Consider the following 21,606-nt stretch of genomic DNA (forward strand, 5'->3'; position numbering starts at 1 on the left):
TCTGTACAGCTGTTACACCCCCTGCTGTGTGCTCTGTATTCCTACGTTACTTCCCCTCTCCCCATATCTGCACCCCTTCTGCTCTCCTGTGTACTCTCCCCTCACACCCCTGTTATCTGTATGACCTCAGTATAGTCACAGACTCTCTCAGTATCTGGAATAAATTTAAAACAAAAGTAAAAAATCCCCAAATCCCTAATTCATGTGTTTGTAAAAGATTCACGTGGAGCAAATTGCACCAAATCTATGTCTGGGAGGAATATGACCCCCACCAGGAGAGGAGCATTGGTGTAACCTTATGCAGTACATCGTTGTGTGACGGCCTCTGAGGAGCCTTATGGGGCTGGGTCATAAGAGCCTCTGACAGATACTGACCAGGGCTCTATGGCTGGGGGGGACGGGGAGACTTACTGGTCACTCAGTGTTACATGTCTGACTGTGTTACATGTGTATTATATTTATTCTATTTATTCCTAGATAGCCCTGCTGTGAGGAACCAAAGTATTTATTTCACGTCACACGTTCTGCATTCTCACTGATTCACTGAGGATGGACATGGATGAAAGTCACAGGACTGAGAGGATCTTACATCTCACCCTGGAGATCATCTACCTGCTGACTGGGGAGGTGAGAGGGTCTGGGGGTGTCACAGTGACATCACTTATATCTATAGTAATAATACAGGGACATGACTGGGGAGGTGAGGGGATCTGGGTGTGTCACAGTGACATCACTTATATCTATAGTAATAATACGGGGACATGACTGGGGAGGTGAGGGGATCTGGGAGTGTCAGTGACATCACCTATATCTATAATAATAATACAGGGACATGACTGGGGAGGTGAGGGGATGTTTGAGTGTCACAGTGACATCATTTATATCTATAGTAATAATACAGGGACATGACTGGGGAGGTGAGAGGATCTGGGAGTGTCACAGTGACATCACTTATATCTATAGTAATAATACAGGGTCATGAATGGGGAGGTGAGGGGATCTGGGAGTGTCACAGTGACATCACTTATATCTATAGTACTAAGACAGGGACATGACTAGAGAGGTGAGGGAATCTGGTACTGTATGCAATGATATTTGGTTTCTTCCCCAATAAACAGGGTTACACAATAGTGAAGAAGACATTCGGTGAGTGTGAGACATGCAGCAGCTTTCCCCTTGTGTCAGGTATACTGAGCAGGACCCAGAGCCCCATCACGGTGCCCACATCTTACTCACTGATACATGAGAGACACAATGACCAGAAGATCCTGGAATTCACCAAAAAGATCATTCAGCTGCTGACTGGAGAGGTGACTGCTGGGAATGGGACATTATACAGTAACACCAGGGGATGTGTCTGGGTGATGACCGGAGCGGTGACTGCTGGGAATGGGACATTATACAGTAACACCAGGGGATGTGTCTGGGTGATGACCGGAGAGGTGACTGCTGGGAATGGGACATTATACAGTAACACCAGGGCACGTGTCTGGGTGATGACCGGAGAGGTGACTGCTGGGAATGGGACATTATACAGTAACACCAGGGGATGTGTCTGGGTGATGACTGGAGAGGTGACTGCTGGGAATGGGACATTATACAGTAACACCAGGGGATGTGTCTGGGTGATGACCGGAGCGGTGACTGCTGGGAATGGGACATTATACAGTAACACCAGGGCATGTGTCTGGGTGATGACCGGAGAGGTGACTGCTGGGAATGGGACATTATTCAGTAACACCAGGGGATGTGTCTGGGTGATGACCGGAGAGGTGACTGCTGGGAATGGGACATTATACAGTAACACCAGGGCATGTGTCTGGGTGATGACCGGAGAGGTGACTGCTGGGAATGGGACATTATACAGTAACACCAGGGGATGTGTCTGGGTGATGACCGGAGAGGTGACTGCTGGGAATGGGACATTATACAGTAACACCAGGGGATGTGTCTGGGTGATGATCGGAGAGGTGACTGCTGGGAATGGGACATTATACAGTAACACCAGGAGATGTGTCTGGGTGATGACCGGAGAGGTGACTGCTGGGAATGGGACATTATACAGTAACACCAGTGGATGTGTCTGGGTGATGACCGGAGAGGTGACTGCTGGGAATGGGACATTATACAGTAACACCAGGGAATGTGTCTGGGTGATGACCGGAGAGGTGACTGCTGGGAATGGGACATTATACAGTAACACCAGGGGATGTGTCTGGGTGATGACCGGAGAGGTGACTGTTGGGAATGGGACATTATACAGTAACACCAGGGCATGTGTCTGGGTGATGACCGGAGAGGTGACTGCTGGGAATGGGACATTATACAGTAACACCAGGGGATGTGTCTGGGTGATGACTGTATCATTGTGTGTGTCAGGTTCCTATATCACTATGTCTCCATGCAGGAGGAGGAGTATATAGAGGAACACAGGGGTCTGAACAAGGATGTGATGATGGAGAATCACCGGCCCCTCACATCACTGGGTAAGAGGAGACTGTAATTTATTGTACAGGGGAGAGCAGGTATGGGGGCCCCCTATATACACACTTCACCTGATAATCACATATATACAATGTACTCAGTCACTGTGTGTCTCCTACAGATGGACCCAGTAACAGAAATACCCCAGAGAGATGTCCCCGTCCTCTGTATTCCCAGCACTGTACAGAGGAGAATCACAGGAATCCACAGGAGCATCAGGTAGATGGGATTTAGGGTCTCACCAATATACCACAGTGACTGTCACTATATGATGTGTACAGAAGCTGTGTGTGTCTTATACAATGATATTATACTGTGTAATCTCTGTCTTTGACATTAGTAATGTGTTGTATAGCTGCTGTAGTGTGTGGTGTGTGCTATCAGCACTGTGTCATACACCTAGTAATACCTAGAACCCAGTGTTACGTTGCTGTGTTTGTGGGGGAGCGCTGTGGGCGGTGCCTTTATGTCTTGCTGCAGTAATGTGTAGTATAGTATAGTATATATAGAGGATAAAGTATACATAACAGACAGGAGTAAGGACAAAAGGGTCATTATTATATAGTCACCACATGGAGGAATGTGACATACAGGGAATATAATATGGAGAGGATAAAGTATACATAACAGACAGGAGTAAGGACAGAAGGGTCATTATTATATAATCACCACATGGGGGAATGTGACATACATGGAATATAATATGGAGAGGATAAAGTATACATAACAGACAGGAGTAAGGACAGAAGGGTCATTATTATATAATCACCACATGGGGGAATGTGACATACGTGGAATATAATATGGAGATGATAAAGTATACATAACAGACAGGAGTAAGGACAGAAGGGTCATTATTATATAGTCACCACATGGGAGAATGTGACATACATGGACTATAATATGGAGAGGATAAAGTATACATAACAGACAGGAGTAAGGACAAAAGGGTCATTATTATATAATCACCACATGGGGGAATGTGACATACATGGAATATAATATATAGAGGATAAAGTATACATAACAGACAGGAGTAAGGACAGAAGGGTCATTATTATATAATCACCACATGGGGAATGTGACATACAGGGAATATAATATGGAGAGGATAAAGTATACATAACAGACAGGAGTAAGGACAGAAGGGTCATTATTATATAGTCACCACATGGAGGAATGTGACATACAGGGAATATAATATGGAGAGGATAAAGTATACATAACAGACAGGAGTAAGGACAGAAGGGTCATTATTATATAGTCACCACATGGAGGAATGTGACATACAGGGAATATAATATGAAGTGGATAAAGTATACATAACAGACAGGAGTAAGGACAGAAGGGTCATTATTATATAATCACCACATGGGGGAATGTGACATACAGGGAATATAATGTATAGAGGATAAAGTATACATAACAGACAGGAGTAAGGACAGAACGGTTATTATTATATAATCATTACATGGAGGAATGTGACATACATGGAATATAATATAGAGAGGATAAAGTATACATAACAGACAGGAGTAAGGACAGAAGGGTCATTATTATATAATCACCACATGGGAGAATGTGACATACATGGAATATAATATGGAGAGGATAAAGTATACATAACAGACAGGAGTAAGGACAGAAGGGTCATTATTATATAGTCACCACATGGGAGAATGTGACATACAGGGAATATAATATGGAGAGGATAAAGTATACATAACAGACAGGAGTAAGGACAGAAGGGTCATTATTATATAATCACCACATGGGGGAATGTGACATACATGGAATATAATATGGAGAGGATAAAGTATACATAACAGACAGGAGTAAGGACAGAAGGGTCATTATTATATAATTACCACATGGGGGAATGTGACTTACATGGAATATAATATGGAGAGGATAAAGTATACATAACAGACAGGAGTAAGGACATAAGGGTAATTATTATATAGTCACCACATGGGGGAATGTGACATACATGGAATATAATATGGAGAGGATAAAGTATACATAACAGACAGGAGTAAGGACAGAAGGGTCATTATTATATAATCACCACATGGGGGAATGTGACATACATGGAATATAATATGGAGAGGATAAAGTATACATAACAGACAGGAGTAAGGACAGAAGGATAATTATTATATAATCACCACATGGGAGAATGTGACATACAGGGAATATAATATGGAGAGGATAAAGTATACATAACAGACAGGAGTAAGGACAGAAGGGTCATTATTATATAATCACCACATGGGGGAATGTGACATACAGGGAATATAATATGGAGAGGATAAAGTATACATAACAGACAGGAGTAAGGACAGAATGGTAATTATTATATAGCCACCACATGGAGGAATGTGACATACATGGAATATAATATGGAGAGGATAAAGTATACATAACAGACAGGAGTAAGGACAGAAGGGTCATTATTATATAGTCACCACATGGGGGAATGTGACATACATGGAATATAATATGGAGAGGATAAAGTATACATAACAGACAGGAGTAAGGACAGAAGGGTAATTATTATATAGTCACCACATGGGAGAATGTGACATACATGGAATATAATATGGAGAGGATAAAGTATACATAACAGACAGGAGTAAGGACAGAAGGGTCATTATTATATAATCACCACATGGGGGAATGTGACATACATGGAATATAATATGGAGAGGATAAAGTATACATAACAGACAGGAGTAAGGACAGAAGGGTCATTATTATATAATCACCACATGGGTGAATGTGACATACATGGAATATAATATGGAGAGGATAAAGTATACATAACAGACAGGAGTAAGGACAGAAGGGTCATTATTATATAGTCACCACATGGGGGAATGTGACATACAGGGAATATAATATGGAGAGGATAAAGTATACATAACAGACAGGAGTAAGGACAGAATGGTAATTATTATATAGCCACCACATGGAGGAATGTGACATACATGGAATATAATATGGAGAGGATAAAGTATACATAACAGACAGGAGTAAGGACAGAAGGGTCATTATTATATAGTCACCACATGGGGGAATGTGACATACATGGAATATAATATGGAGAGGATAAAGTATACATAACAGACAGGAGTAAGGACAGAAGGGTAATTATTATATAGTCACCACATGGGAGAATGTGACATACATGGAATATAATATGGAGAGGATAAAGTATACATAACAGACAGGAGTAAGGACAGAAGGGTCATTATTATATAATCACCACATGGGGGAATGTGACATACATGGAATATAATATGGAGAGGATAAAGTATACATAACAGACAGGAGTAAGGACAGAAGGGTCATTATTATATAATCACCACATGGGAGAATGTGACATACATGGAATATAATATGGAGAGGATAAAGTATACATAACAGACAGGAGTAAGGACAGAAGGGTCATTATTATATAGTCACCACATGGGAGAATGTGACATACATGGAATATAATATGGAGAGGATAAAGTATACATAACAGACAGGAGTAAGGACAGAAGGGTAATTATTATATAATCAAAACATGGGAGAATGTGACATACAGGGAATATAATATGGAGAGGATAAAGTATACATAACAGACAGGAGTAAGGACAGAAGGGTCATTATTATATAGTCACCACATGGGAGAATGTGACATACATGGAATATAATATGGAGAGGATAAAGTATACATAACAGACAGGAGTAAGGACAGAAGGGTAATTATTATATAGTCACCACATGGGGGAATGTGACATACATGGAATATATTATGTACTGGATAAAGTATACATAACAGACAGGAGTAAGGACAGAAGGGTCATTATTATATAGTCACCACATGGGAGAATGTGACATACAGGGAATATAATATGGAGAGGATAAAGTATACATAACAGACAGGAGTAAGGACAGAAGGGTCATTATTATATAGTCACTACATGGGGGAATGTGACATACATGGAATATAATATGGAGAGGATAAAGTATACATAACAGACAGGAGTAAGGACAGAAGGGTCATTATTATATAATCACCACATGGGGGAATGTGACATACATGGAATATAATATGGAGAGGATAAAGTATACATAACAGACAGGAGTAAGGACAGAAGGGTCATTATTATATAATCACCACATGGGGGAATGTGACATACATGGAATATAATATGGAGAGGATAAAGTATACATAACAGACAGGAGTAAGGACATAAGGGTCATTATTATATAGTCACCACATGGGGGAATGTGACATACATGGAATATAATATGGAGAGGATAAAGTATACATAACAGACAGGAGTATGGACAGAAGGGTAATTATTATATAATCACCACATGGGAGAATGTGACATACATGGAATATAATATGGAGAGGATAAAGTATACATAACAGACAGGAGTAAGGACAGAATGGTAATTATTATATAGCCACCACATGGAGGAATGTGACATACATGGAATATAATATGGAGAGGATAAAGTATACATAACAGACAGGAGTAAGGACAGAATGGTAATTATTATATAGCCACCACATGGAGGAATGTGACATACATGGAATATAATGTATAGAGGATAAAGTATACATAACAGACAGGAGTAAGGACAGAAGGGTCATTATTATATAGTCACCACATGGGAGAATGTGACATACATGGAATATAATATGGAGAGGATAAAGTATACATAACAGACAGGAGTAAGGACAGAAGGGTCATTATTATATAGTCACCACATGGGGGAATGTGACATACATGGAATATAATATGGAGAGGATAAAGTATACATAACAGACAGGAGTAAGGACAGAAGGGTCATTATTATATAATCACCACATGGGGGAATGTGACATACATGGAATATAATATGGAGAGGATAAAGTATACATAACAGACAGGAGTAAGGACAGAAGGGTCATTATTATATAGTCACCACATGGAGGAATGTGACATACATGGAATATAATATGGAGAGGATAAAGTATACATAACAGACAGGAGTAAGGACAGAAGGGTAATTATTATATAATCAAAACATGGGAGAATGTGACATACAGGGAATATAATATATAGAGGATAAAGTATACATAATAGACAGGAGTAAGGACAGAAGGGTCATTATTATATAGTCACTACATGGGGGAATGTGACATACAGGGAATATAATATGGAGAGGATAAAGTATACATAACAGACAGGAGTAAGGACAGAAGGGTCATTATTATATAATCACCACATGGGGGAATGTGACATACAGGGAATATAATATGGAGAGGATAAAGTATACATAACAGACAGGAGTAAGGACAGAAGGGTCATTATTATATAATCACCACATGGGGGAATGTGACATACATGGAATATAATATATAGAGGATAAAGTATACATAACAGACAGGAGTAAGGACAGAAGGGTAATTATTATATAATCACCACATGGGGGAATGTGACATACATGGAATATAATATATAGAGGATAAAGTTTACATAACAATATAGATGACAATATGGCTCAGATGGGTGTAAGAGATAATGACACTGACTGAATGTAACCATTAGGCCTAAATAAGTCCAGGTAACATTACACTGACAGGATAACAGTGACACTGAGGGCAGGTGACACAGGGAGAGATCTACCAAGCCTGGGAGAGAGGAACAGTGGAAAAGTTACACAAAGTGACTTTAGGAATAATATGTAATAAGTGTATGGAGACGGGAGAGAGAGGGGAATATAGTGTTCACTCTAGGTACGGCGCCAGGCAGGGTGCCGGACCTAGAGAAAGGGCACTTCTGCTCGCGCGCCCAACAATGGGGCGTGTCCATTGAAAAGGGGCGTGTCTTTAAGACTCGTCCCCTTTTCGTCACTCTTGGGGGTGTGCCCGGCACTTACGGACATGCCGGGCAGACCCCAAGCGCTGCGGTCACTGTGAAAGGATGCCGGGCGCATGCGCCAAGCATCCATTCACTGGCGACGACCGCTGCACCACTGTTTTTCCCATCCGCGGGACACTGCGGCCCGGGGGAGGGGACAGAACCTGCAGGCCGTTTCGGCGGGGTGCTGCACCAGAGGGCAGGGTGCATTCTGCCCTTTAGAAATAGAGCAGGATACGGCGCCCTGCTGAAACAGCCTAGCGGGAACGCTAGTAATGTGAAAAGTAACAGCTGTGTCTAATATATCAGCGCAGCATATAGTAGGTAAACAGTGGTATGTAATAATGAATAATAATGACAATAAATATAAGGGTAGCTCTGTATTTAGATCTAAATGAAAGCCGGTCTGCATACTACAATAAGACAGGGTACAGTAGATACAGTATACATTCCATATGCAGTACTTGCAGTATGTTCCACAATGTAGCTTTGAACATAAACTGGGTATAATAAAAGGTTCAATGTCCAAATGTTGGTCCAGATTAGGTAAATATGGAGTGGTGGTGGTGGTGTCCCAATATGTAGCAAATGGACAGTCCTTGACAGCTGTGTGTGAGGTGGGAGGGTGCGCGCACCTCATACCTCTTAGTGAAGTGCGGTGTGGTCAGCTTGATGCAGAGTTCCCGTCTGTGCGGCTGCAGTGGTAGTGCACTTCTCAGTCTGCGGTCTGTCCTCCGATGCGCTGCAGTGTTACCTCAGGTGGAATTGAGCGCCAGGTGCAGCGGCTGTGGCGGGTGCTCCGGTGGTGAGTGTGCACGCTAGTTCACCGTCGGCGTGGCCGTCTCTGGAGTCCGTGTACTGAGTGAAGATGGGGTGTGGCCAAAGCGTTTCACCCGCTTGTTGCTGTGCGGGCTACATCGGGGCTGTAGTGTCGGGAACGCTAGTAATATATGGGCAATAACACTAGCGTTCCCGCTAGGCTGTTTTAGCAGGGCGCGGCGCCCTGCCCTCCTTCTGGAGGGCAAAAAGCACCCTGCCCTCCAGGAGGAGGGCAAAAAGCGCCCTGCCCTCACAGCCTGCGGGAGCCGTTCTCACCCGCGGGACGCAGTGTCCCGCGGGTGGAGAAACATGCAGTGACCCGGTCACCGCCGGAGAATAGACGCCGGGGCGCATGCGCCCGGCATCTATTCTCCCTGTCTGCAGGGCTTGGGGGCTGCCCGGTGTGTCCGTAAGTGCCGGGCACGCCCCCAAGAGTGACGAAGAGGGGACGCGTCTTATAGACACGCCCCCTTTTCCTTCGGCACGGGCATGCCCTCTCTAGCTCCGGCGCCCTGCCTCCCGCCGGAGCTAGAGGGAACACTATGTATGTATATATATATATATATATATATATATATAAGTGACTGGAGGAATAATAAGTATAATATGTAATAAGAATAAGTGGACGGAGAGGGGAATATATGGGTAATAACACTGTGTATATATTAAGTGACTGGAGGAATAATAAGTATAATATGTAATAAGTGGAGAGAGAGAGGGGAATATATGGGTAATCACAATGTGTATATAGTAAGTGACTGGAGGAATGATAAGTATAATATGTAATAAGTGGAGAGAGGGGAATATATGGAGAATAACACTGTGTATATAGTAAGTGGCTGGAGAGATGATTAGTATAATATGTAATAAGTGGATGGAGAGGGGAATATATGGGTAATAACACTGTGTATATAGTAAGTGACTGGAGGAATAATAAGTATAATATGTAATAAGTGGAGGGAGAGGAGAATATATGGATAATAACACTGTATATAGTAAGTGGCTGGAGAGATGAGTATAATATGTAATAAGTGGATGGAGAGGGGAATATATGGGTAATAACACTGTGTATATAGTAAGTGACTCAAGGAATAATAAGTATAATATGTAATAAGTGGAGGGAGAGGAGAATATATGGGTAATAACACTGTGTATATAGTAAGTGACTCAAGGAATAATAAGTATAATATGTAATAAGTGGAGGGAGAGGAGAATATATGGATAATAACACTGTGTATATAGTAAGTGACTGGAGGAATAATAAGTATAATATGTAATAAGTGGATGGAGAGGGGAATATATGGGCAATAACACTGTGTATATAGTAAGTGACTGGAGGGATGATAAGTATAATATGTGATAAGTGGATGGAGATGGGAGAGAGGAGAATTTTTGGTCAATAACACTGTGTATATAGTGACTGGAGGGATGATAAGTATAATATGTAATAAGTGGAGAGAGAGGGGAATATACTGTATGGGCAATAACACTGTGTATATAGTAAGTGACTGGAGGAATAATAAGTATAATATGTAATAAGTGGAGAGAGAGGAGAATATATGGGTAATAACACTGTGTGTATAGTAAGTGACTGGAGGAATGATAAGTATAATATGTAATAAGTGGAGAGAGAGGGGAATATATGGGTAATAACACTGTGTGTATAGAAAGTGACTGGAGGAATAATAAGTATAATATGTAATAAGTGGATGGAGATGGGAGAGAGGAGAATATATGGATAATAACACTGTATATAGTAAGTGACTGGAGGAATAATAAGTATAATATGTAATAAGTGGATGGAGATGGGAGAGAGGAGAATATATGGATAATAACACTGTATATAGTAAGTGACTGGAGGGATGATAAGTATAATATGTAATAAGTGGAGAGAGAGGAGAATATATGGATATATAGTAAGTGACTGGAGGAATGATAACGTGTTTATTGTAGAGAAGTGTTGGACTCATCAAACCCAATATAGGCACTTACAGCTCAGAGCGACACCTAGAAAGTTACTAGTGGAAGCTATGTGCACAATGGTTCCTGTTTGTCTCCATACACAAGTTCACCCGCTGTAGATGCCAGGCTGGCAAGCTTCTAGCTATCTTATCTAACCTACATTGCAAGCAAAGTGGAAGCTGCTGAAATCAATTTGGCAAAACCCTTCAGGTGCATGGAAGGGAGGGGTTATACTAAACAAAAAAACAGAACGGGGGATGTCCCCCAGCACACTAAGCTGTACCTGCAACAATACTTGAAACCTATTCTTTTTTCATGCACCTGAAGAGTATTGCAATTGGAGGGTATGCTGGCACTTGTAGTGCTAATTGTAGGTTCCAGGGGTGACTCCCATGTAAGCTAGCTCTCAATTTGGATGTATTTCTGTATGTGCCTTTATCATGAGGCCTTACAATAGACAATTACATGGCCCAGAGTGAGTACTGTTATCAGGCAGTGTAGGGACCCCCAGTATCAGAGAAGCCGTGAAGTTGGCCTGGTGGCTTACCACGTATTGGCAAATGCATGCAACATATATCTCTGAATTTCTATTGCCATGTAGTTTTAAAGTATTGCTGCAGGTACAATTTAGTGTGTTGGGGAACATCCCCCTTTCTGTTTCTTTGTCTAACTTGCATTGCATCAGATTGCCGGTCACAGCGTTTTCCATAGCTGCAGTATATCAGTCCTATTATGTAATATGTATTCTGGCCCGGACGCCTTTGCATTACATTACAAATGATTGCCGGAGCCATGCCTAGCAAAGCTTTCTTCCTCTCAGCTGGAAATGATTTCGGACATCTCGGAACAGGTGGGGGTGATCTTTACACTTCATAATGGTAAGCTATCCAGCTCTGATGGCTTTATTGCAGAATATTATACAATCTTGCTCCCCAACATTGTTCCCTTCCTTACTGCTATTTTACTTACCCTCCATACTGAAGGTCCGTCATATCCTATGTAATATAAAGCCTATATGAACCCTCCTCAGAAAATTCAGAGATGTTCTCTTCTGACCGACCAATGACTTTATCCAACCAGGACTTTAAAATCCTGGTGACAATCTGAGCCAACCACTTCTACACCATTCTGCCCAATCTCATCACCCCCCCTCCCCCCACACCCACACACTCACACCCCACCTTTACCTGGGGCTCACCCACAGTCAGTAGTCCGCACAGCCATTGCTGCAGCCTTCCACCACTGTGCCCACGTAGCGTCTAACCTGCCGATTAGCCCGGTTACCCAGAGGCCTCTGATAGAGTTTTGTGGTTTCTTCTATAAAGAATGTTTAGATCACAGAGCGTTTCTGGTTCTCTCACTTTATCATCTTTATTTACATGTTTCCCCCTCAGCCTTATGTATAAACTGGAGCCGGGGTGATCCTGTTACTATGTTCCTTGTCTTCCCCCTCGGCCTTATGTATAAACTGGGTCCGGGGTGATCCTGTTACCATGTTCCTTGTCTTCCCCCTCAGCCTTATGTATAAACTGGGTCCGGGGTGATCCTGTTACCATGTTCCATGTCTTCCCCCTCAGCCTTATGTATAAACTGAAGCTGGGGTGATCCTGTTACCATGTTCTGTGTCTTCCCCCTCAGCCTTATGTATAAACTGAAGCTGGGGTGATCCTGTTACCATGTTCCGTGTCTTCCCCCTCAGCCCAATGTATAAATTGCAAGAGTTCCTCTGTGGAGGACAGTGAGCTAGGGGGTTAGGGTGACTAGGGAACAACTAGGTCTCCCTATTGCAACCAAACCCAGGTTTGGCTAGACCTGCCCAGAGGCACGGAGTCTAACCCACTTGGTGGTCTTCCCTCCAATCGGGATTTGGGTTATGCTGCACCAAGCGGGCAGGTTGCGGCCCTCTGAACAGGTACCTGGGAGTGGCAGAAAGATCAGAATTATATTAAATGAATTGTATATAAACAATGGAGGTGGACTTGAGAGTGTAAAAATCCTAGTCGCAGGCTTGCTAGAACACACAGGGAAATGTACTGGGAACTGCAACAGATTCAGGTGCTGATTTACACAGAGAGACACAGAGAGAAGTGGACACAGGCATGTACTGGGGATTGCTATATATGCAGGTGCTGATTTACACAGACAAACACAGAGTAGAGTGGACACAGGCAAGCAATGTATATGAGTACAGACAAGCTTCAAATCAAATACAAGTGATCCCCTATCAGTACATTTTTTAACATGGGTTTTATTTGGCTACAATAACACAGGAAGACAACTTTGCAAAGATAAATAGATAAGATAAAAAGTGTGCTTATCTTTTAGAAGGGTATCCAGTCCTCTTAGGTACTAATGTCCACAAAAAGAGAGCCTGGGTCAGCTGGCCTCAACATGTTTTGTCCTGTAGGGACTTCCTCAGGAGGGGTCACTGCTCAGAAAGTCCCTATAGGATGAAACTCATTCCTCAGGAGTGGTCACTCCTGAGGAAGTCCCTATAGCTCGTGTATACTCATCATATACATTCCTGTGGAGTACTAAAAGGGATACTAGGAGATCTTTGGAAATACATTACTACAGGCTATAAATATAGCATTATTTGGTACACAACCTTTATTACATTTTCCATAATATATATAAAGGAAATACACTATATTATCCCTTCCCCTTATGGGCTTGAATGAGCTCTTTTAAGGTGATCCAGCTGATGACAACCTGAGCCCATCCCATTCTGTGTGAACTTTGCAACTTGGAATTCAAATAAGCTTTAAAGTTATTCTTTTGGCACGCACATTTGATTTGAGCATCAGTTGCCACTTTCATTAATTATATTACACTATCAGGGGCATGTTTATTTAACACACACACATATATATATATATATCTCCATACATTTCTAATTAATAAAAATATGTATAAATAATGGTGTAGGACGTGTTTCACCACAAGTTTGTTGCTTCCACAGTAGGGTTTCTTTCTAGAAGGATGGATTTTATATTTTTGTGTTTTGTAATTTTTTTAGGTTGATGTTGCGACTAATATTAAGGCTGAAGATATAGAGGGAGAAGAAGAGACATATGTGACTGATAGTAAGGCTGAAGATATAGAGGGAGAAGTCGAGACTTTTGTGACTGATATGAAGGCAAAAGATACAGAGGGAGAAGAGACATATGTGACGTATATGAAGGCAGAAGACATAGAGCGAGAAGAAGAGATGTATGTGACAGATATGAAGACAGAAGATATAGAGGGAGAAGAAGAGACGTATGTGACTGATATGAAGGCAGAAGATATAGAGGGAGAAGAAGAGATGTATGTGACTGATATTAAGGCAGAAGATACAGAGGGAGGAGAAGAGACATATGTGACTGATATGAAGACAAAAGATATAGAGGGAGAGGATGAGATGTATGTGACTAATATGCAGGCAGAAGATTTAGAGGGAGAAGAAAAGATGTACGTGAGGAGTGGTCAGCCGTGTAAGGAGGAGGAAATCCCTACAGATATCAGCACAGGTGAGTAATAAAGACTTATTACAGAAAAGAGTCACATACTCCTTGCATTACAACACAGGGCCGTAACTAGCTATGGGCAACCGGTTGCAGAGGCTCTGTGGGCAGCACCTTTAACCTCCCCCCACCGGCCCCATGCTCCTGGCTAGCAGTATGCATGCAGCCATGATTGCTGCTGCAGTACCCGGGGAGCATCCTGTGGAAGCTTCAGACGAGCATCCCTTGCTAGTATATGCAGCCATTTATTGCACTTACTGAAGCAGCGGGTCACGCCTCTTCCATGTAATGTAATGACGTTGCATGCTCAATGGGTGGGGCTGGCACAGGACGTAACCATGCCCTGCTACAGCCCTGCTACAACAATCCCTTATTCTACACGCTCAGCCAAAGCTTGGCCTGCCCTACTGATACTACATAGGATAATATGCTGAATATATTTGCTCACTTCCTAATAAGAAGGACTAGTAACATATCTATACACTGAAGGGATCACCATGAGGGTGGGGAACACGTCTTTTGAAATGAAAAGCCACCCACACTACTCTCCTGCTTTTTCTTAATGGAAATTTGCAATAACAAAAATAATTCATGTAAACATTCCCCAAAATGGTGACCTCTGCACATTCCCAGCTTCTCTCTCCGTACATCCCATGGATATTGCGCATCTTTCCTGCAAGCCTTGAGGCAGCAGTGTCTTGTTCACGTGCCTTCAGCTTTCATGGTCTAGTACAGACCTGGCCAACCTGTGACCTTCCAGCTGTTGTGACACTACACATCCCAGCATGCCCTGCCACAGTTTTAGCATTTCCTAATAGCCAAAATGCGGCAGGTCATGCTGGGACTTGTAGTTTCACAGAAGCTGGAGAGCACAGGTGGGTCAGGCCTGGTGTAGTATGTCAGAAAACATTATATCTCTATTTTATGAGATATACTCTTCATTGATGGCACTAAATAATCTCCAGCGCAAGTAAATTATTAAAACAAACATGTCCGCGCCTGGGTTACCCATATTGTCCATTTGCCCGGTGACACCTTTGTCTTTTGGTCTTCCTGCATATTGGAGTTTCCTGTTCATGCCTTCTGTACTAAGGAGACCAGTCATGTAACATGTTGTGTGTAAGTCACAGTAGTTTAGTTTTCTTCATGATGAGTAAATATTCTGTGTAATAAGTGTCAGGTATATCACAGGAGGAATATAATTATCCTGTTACTGTGATATTGAAATTATATTTAATTTTGGTTTCCTGATGTGATAACTTTATGTAGAGGTTTGGGATGTGTTATATACATTATCTGGATGTAAAGAACTGATGTGGCTCTGTAAGGTGTATACGCTCTGACTATCTGAGAGGAGAGAACCTGTGTAACACCTTGTATGCTTTGGAGTAACTGTCTTTGTATAGACATATCCTATGAGCAATAAATACCCAATTGCCTTAGACACCTGCATCTGCTCATATCCTGTGACTACCAGAGTAGCACCAAACACTACTTCCAGCTGTTCTGGTTTGAGCCCATTGTCTCCAAGCTCAGTCTCTCTGCCAGATACCCTGTGCAGACTGGTCCACAGTGACAGATCAGTGGCAGTTAGCCAGCACCACCCAGGAGGCATTGGGAGGAGTCAGTAACAGGCGGTTGCTGACAGAAGGAATCCCTAGGAGTGTTGAAGCCCAAAAAAATTCTACGATCACTTGGAGGAACAAGGACATCTGGCACTTTGGGGCTTGTCACCTCTGCTGACAATCTGTGTGTGTATCCAGCAAAGGACAGTATAGAGATTTGTTCATATTTTGCTCAAAACATTTAAGCTTGCAGCCCGGCGTCAGGAGTTCCTAATTTTCTGCTAGTTCCTACTCTATGACTGATCCTTCATACACCACTAACTTGTAGTTACATCTTCTTCGCCTCCCAGCTACAGAAGCTCATTGTGAAACAAAAACCGATTGCCACGCGGCTGGTACCATGTAACGTATGGGTAACATCCAGGACTGGCCTATTTTATTTTGTTTGAAAATTGCACCTAAAGTCCTGAATGCTGTCAATCATGCCAATATGAGGCCGTTTTGTGTGTGGCTCACTAGCCTATGCTTGTTTAGGCAATAGCCTTTGGATCTGGGAGGTGAGCACATGTTACCAGCAGTGTAATGGTGTTTGATGCATATACAATATAAATACTTGCAGGAAGCTTGATACTGGGATGCAAGCTTAAATCTTTTGCTTACGTCCTTGTGCTTGGATTGCTAGATGTACCCAGGTTTGTAGTGATGGCGCCAATGCCGACAACAATTGTCTTTATGTTTTGTATTAGAATAAACATGTAACCCCTGTGATAACTATAACATAGCATAATATGTGACCGTTATACATTGTACCATGACACAACAGAACTTCCCCATTTGTTACTAATTTGGGGACCTGTCACCGTAGTCTCTATTAGAAAGCTATCCCTGTTACAGGGAAACATTACTTTTATCATATATTTATTTTATTCCCAGCAGATGGATGTAACAGAAGGAAGATCTCAGAGGGACATCTCATCTCATCTACAGATGGTGACATAGAAGATCACAACATCACCCGAGATTCTCTAGGACAAACTCCTAACACCACAATAATACATCCAGCACCTCACAGTGCACATGTGTCATCTGATCCCTCTGATTATGGGGAATGTTCTCCTGATACCTCAGATATTGGTATACTTATTACATCTCCTGCAGTAGATACAATATTTTCCTGTTCTATAGATGCCCAACAGAACACAAAAGTCATTAATGATCAACCAACTAAGAACAGTACAAAGCCCCATACATGCTCTGAGTGTGGGAAATGTTTCACCTATAAATCAGATCTTGTTACACATCAGAGAAGTCACACAGGTGAGAGGCCATTTCCATGCTCTGTGTGTGGGAAATGTTTTGTTTATAAATCAGCTCTTGTTATACATCTGAGACGTCATACAAGTGACAAACCGTTTCCATGCTCTGAGTGTGGGAAATGTTTCAAAGACAAAACATATCTTGTTAGACATCAAAGATGTCACATGGGTGAGAAACCATTTCCATGCTCTGAGTGTGGAAAATGTTTTACACAGAAATCAGATCTTGTTATACATCAAAGAATTCACACAGGTGAGAAACCATTTCCATGCTCTGAGTGTGGGAAATGTTTTACCAGAAAATCACTTCTTGTTATACATCAGGGAAGTCACACAGGTGAGAAACCAATTTCATGCTCTCAGTGTGGAAAATGTTTTACAAGAAAATCAAGTCTACTTAGACATCAGAGACGTCACACAAGTGAGAAACCATTTCCATGCTCTGACTGTGGGAAATATTTTACACATAAATCAAATCTTGTAAGACATCAGAGAAATCACACAGGTGAGAAACCATTTCCATGCTTTGACTGTGGGAAATGCTTTACACAGAAATCAGAACTTGTTACACATCAGAGACGTCACACAGGTGAGAAACCATTTCCATGCTCTGAGTGTGGGAAATGTTTTTCACAGAAATCAGAACTTGTTATACATCAGAGAAGTCACACAGGTGAGAAACCATTTCCATGCTCTGAGTGTGGGAAATGTTTTACCAGAAAATCAGTTCTTATTAAACATCAGAGACGTCACACAGGTGAAAAACCATTTCCATGCTCTGAGTGTGGGAAATGTTTTACACAGAAATCAAATCTTGTTACACATCAAATAATACATAAAAAACATGAGCTTAAGACATAAAACAGAATACTTTAAGCAATTCAAATGCTTCAAATCTTTTGGATAATCTATTGTGTTTTGAGTACCAGTAATAGCAGAATGGACAATACACAGTGCCATCCGTGGACAAACATTGGTACATTTTCCACACAGCAATCAATCTTAATAAAAAGAAAGTATATATTACGCAGTCATGGACAACTGAAGGGAACAGGGAGGGAAAGATGTCTTTTGTATTGCTAATCAAAAGCAAGTAGTCCTCAGTCTCCTTGAATTTTAGCCAAGAGATCCATGTGGTGACACATTCCCAATGTCAGTCCATCGTGGAGTACATCACATCTTCCATCTGATGTTATACGTATGTGATGTAATGAGTTGCTGTAATTGTCATTACCTGTGTGTGATGGGGATCAGTGAAGCATAGATTATAGTAGCACACTGCCTGTTATATACTCACACACACACAGTGCTATGTATGTCCTCTCATCACTCTGCATTTCATTCCACTGACCAATTGGCTCAGATGTAGGCCTGTGTCTTATCAGCCAGATTATATCTTACCATTCAGTCTTAGGGGGCAGCTAGCTGAGGGGGCAACTAACTGTGGTAATACATAAAGTGTGGAATAACTAAGTGGGTCTCCTAAACAGTTAAAAAAAGTGTAACAAACATTGAAAACCATCTGTGATCAGGTAATTTAATAATCAAACTTGACAGTATTGTACTGACCTACAAATTTCAACATTTAATCCAAAATCAACATGTGTTAAAAAATAGATTTTTCTTATCACTCCATGGTATCTTCTCTATTACATCCATCACTCTCCCTGTATCTTACCCCTCTGTACACATTGCCACCAAATGAATCTACTCTTCTCTTATGTACACACATGAGATTTCTTGTTATCTATATACACTGAATTAACTGACAAACATCCTTAACCTGTCGCCATAAAAATCTTTTATACACCTCCTACAACTATAATTATCTCTCCTGCTTCTATTAGCTGGTAACATATCTCCAAATCCAGGCCCCACTCATAATGGACTATAAATCCAGGAAACCTCATAAACATCATGTTTCTCCCATCACCCTCCCAGTCACTATAATGTGCCTTATGGAATGCACGCTCTGTCTGCAACAAATTTACATCCATCCATGACCTTTATCTAAAAAAACCTCAACCTTCTGGTGATAACAGAAACATAGCTCACACAATCAGACACTCCCTCCCCTGCAGCACTGTCACACGGGGACCTCCAGGCCTGGTAATAGTAAAATAGTGACCAGCACTATCACACACACCTCCAGGCCTGGTACTAGTAAAGGAGGTGGGGTTGGAATATTACTGTCCCAATCTATCACATACACAGTTCTCCCACAGGTACCATCACTCACATTTACATCATTTGTACATTCTGTCAGGACTGTCACCCCTTTCTCTGCGTGTTGCTGTCTATCGCCCACCTGGGCCACCCCAACAATTTCTGTTACATATTTCTGCCCGGCTCCCTCACTTCCTATCCTCAGACATCTCCACCATCATCATGGGTGATTTCAGTATTGCTACTGACAGTCCCCAATCTCCTCATGTCTCCAATCTACTCTCTGTAACCTCCTCTCTCAGCCTCTCCCAATGGTCTCCTCTACTCATCAGGAGGGTCACTGCCTTGTTCTGCTAACACCAAGGAAGAACTAGAAGAGGTTGTCTGTCATTGATGCACATGTATAATATATAACTTATTGTTAGCTGTAACATGCATAGATTATATGCAGTCAGTGATATAATAAAAGAAAGAATTAGAGATGTGGATATAGAATGAAGCGTGTGTAATAAGGAAATTCTGAGCCGTACGGCCCTACCATTAATTGCTCATATTTATGTATATATACTGTATATACGTGTCTTTCTGACTTGTATATTGTTATATATTGAGATAATAAATTATTTCTTCTAAATTCCTCAATATTTATCAGCGTTTTATTCTCTGTACTGTTATGTCTATATCACATTCATTGGTGATCCCAACACAGATTTTTCATAGAGAATATCATCTGATTCCTTTTACAGTACAGACATATTAGCCAGAGTATAACGTTTTGTACAATGTATCTCTTATTATACTCTTCATATGAATACTGTATCTATCCTGCAGTTATACAATACAATACAATACACACTTTATTGTCATCAACAACAAAACAAAACATGTTAGATTGTCAATGAAATGTAAATTACAAACACTTCAGCATATAAAACAAACCAGTAAAACATTTCCATAATACTCAGGTCAGTGCATTGTGACAGTTCAATAGAGAACAGCGACATGGAACGAAGCCATTATATAACCGCTTTGTATGTGTGCGCACACTCCTAAAGAGTACATTTCATGGTAATCTTTCAAAAACCATGTAGTTGGGATGACTAGGATCAGCTTAGATGCTTCTAGTCTGCTTAAATACTCTCATAGAGAACTAGAATTTGGGGCAGTTTTACACCTATTATTTTGCTTGCAGTCTTGACCACCCGCTCAGGAGCCCCCCGATCAGCAGCAGTACAATTTCCACACCATATAATAATCCCATAGGTCAGGACACTCTCTATTATACACCGATAAAAGCTTAAGGAATCCACCACCTCAATGACCATATCATCCAAAACCACTGGTAATTTGGGTCCACAATCCATCCTGCTGAAGTCAATTACCATCTCTTTAGTTTTTGTTGTATTTAGGAGTAAATAATTATCCTTACTCCATTCTAGCAATCTTTGCACCTCATACCGATAGGCTTCCTCCCCTCATTTCCTATCAGACCCACAATGACAATGTCGTCAGCAAACTTCACAATCTTCACAGACTGTGAAGTTGAAAGTAACAGTCATAAGTAAATAGGGCTCAAAGCGCACCCCTGTGGGGCACCGGTTTTCACAAAACTTCCCCAGAAACACATCCCCCTAACTTAACCACTTGGGGCCTATCTGTCAAAAAATTCAAAACCCAATTGCACAAATGCCCATTTAGACCTAACTGAAAAAGCTTTGAGACCAAAGATGCCAGAATAATAGTATTAAAAGCAGAACTAAAATCAATAAATAAAATTCTAACATACAGTAAGACCTCTTCTGCTCTAAGAGAGTCTGCACCGTGTGTAAAACTGATAAAACAGCATCATCTGTAGAACGATTTACCCTATAACCAAATTGGT

At 41.4% G+C, this 21,606-nt stretch overlaps 1 protein-coding gene across 1 annotated transcript; it reads left to right on the top strand.

Annotated features, from left to right (window-relative positions):
* The first annotated feature begins 549 nt into the window (after positions 1-549).
* LOC148436386 (uncharacterized) lies at positions 550-20,267 on the top strand. The gene is made up of 6 exons (XM_088464967.1): positions 550-627; positions 1,119-1,310; positions 2,408-2,486; positions 2,606-2,703; positions 14,191-14,683; positions 17,176-20,267. Exons 1-6 carry the CDS (start codon positions 550-552, stop codon positions 18,417-18,419), a joined length of 2,184 nt encoding a protein of 727 aa, XP_088321093.1. The 3' UTR covers positions 18,420-20,267.
* The last annotated feature ends 1,339 nt before the right edge of the window (positions 20,268-21,606 follow it).

This window comes from Taudactylus pleione, unplaced genomic scaffold (assembly GCF_031769625.1).
Source record: "Taudactylus pleione unplaced genomic scaffold, aTauple2 ptg001781l, whole genome shotgun sequence".
Classification (NCBI taxonomy): Eukaryota; Metazoa; Chordata; class Amphibia; order Anura; family Myobatrachidae; genus Taudactylus; species Taudactylus pleione.

Bases quoted from the DNA above. Each gene is read 5' to 3' on its own strand.
- LOC148436386 (XM_088464967.1), top strand. From the start codon at position 550: ATGGACATGGATGAAAGTCACAGGACTGAGAGGATCTTACATCTCACC. The intron at 2,704-14,190 runs GTAGATGGGATT...TAATTTTTTTAG, and splicing joins GGAATCCACAGGAGCATCAG to GTTGATGTTGCGACTAATAT. The intron at 14,684-17,175 runs GTGAGTAATAAA...TTTTATTCCCAG, and splicing joins CCCTACAGATATCAGCACAG to CAGATGGATGTAACAGAAGG.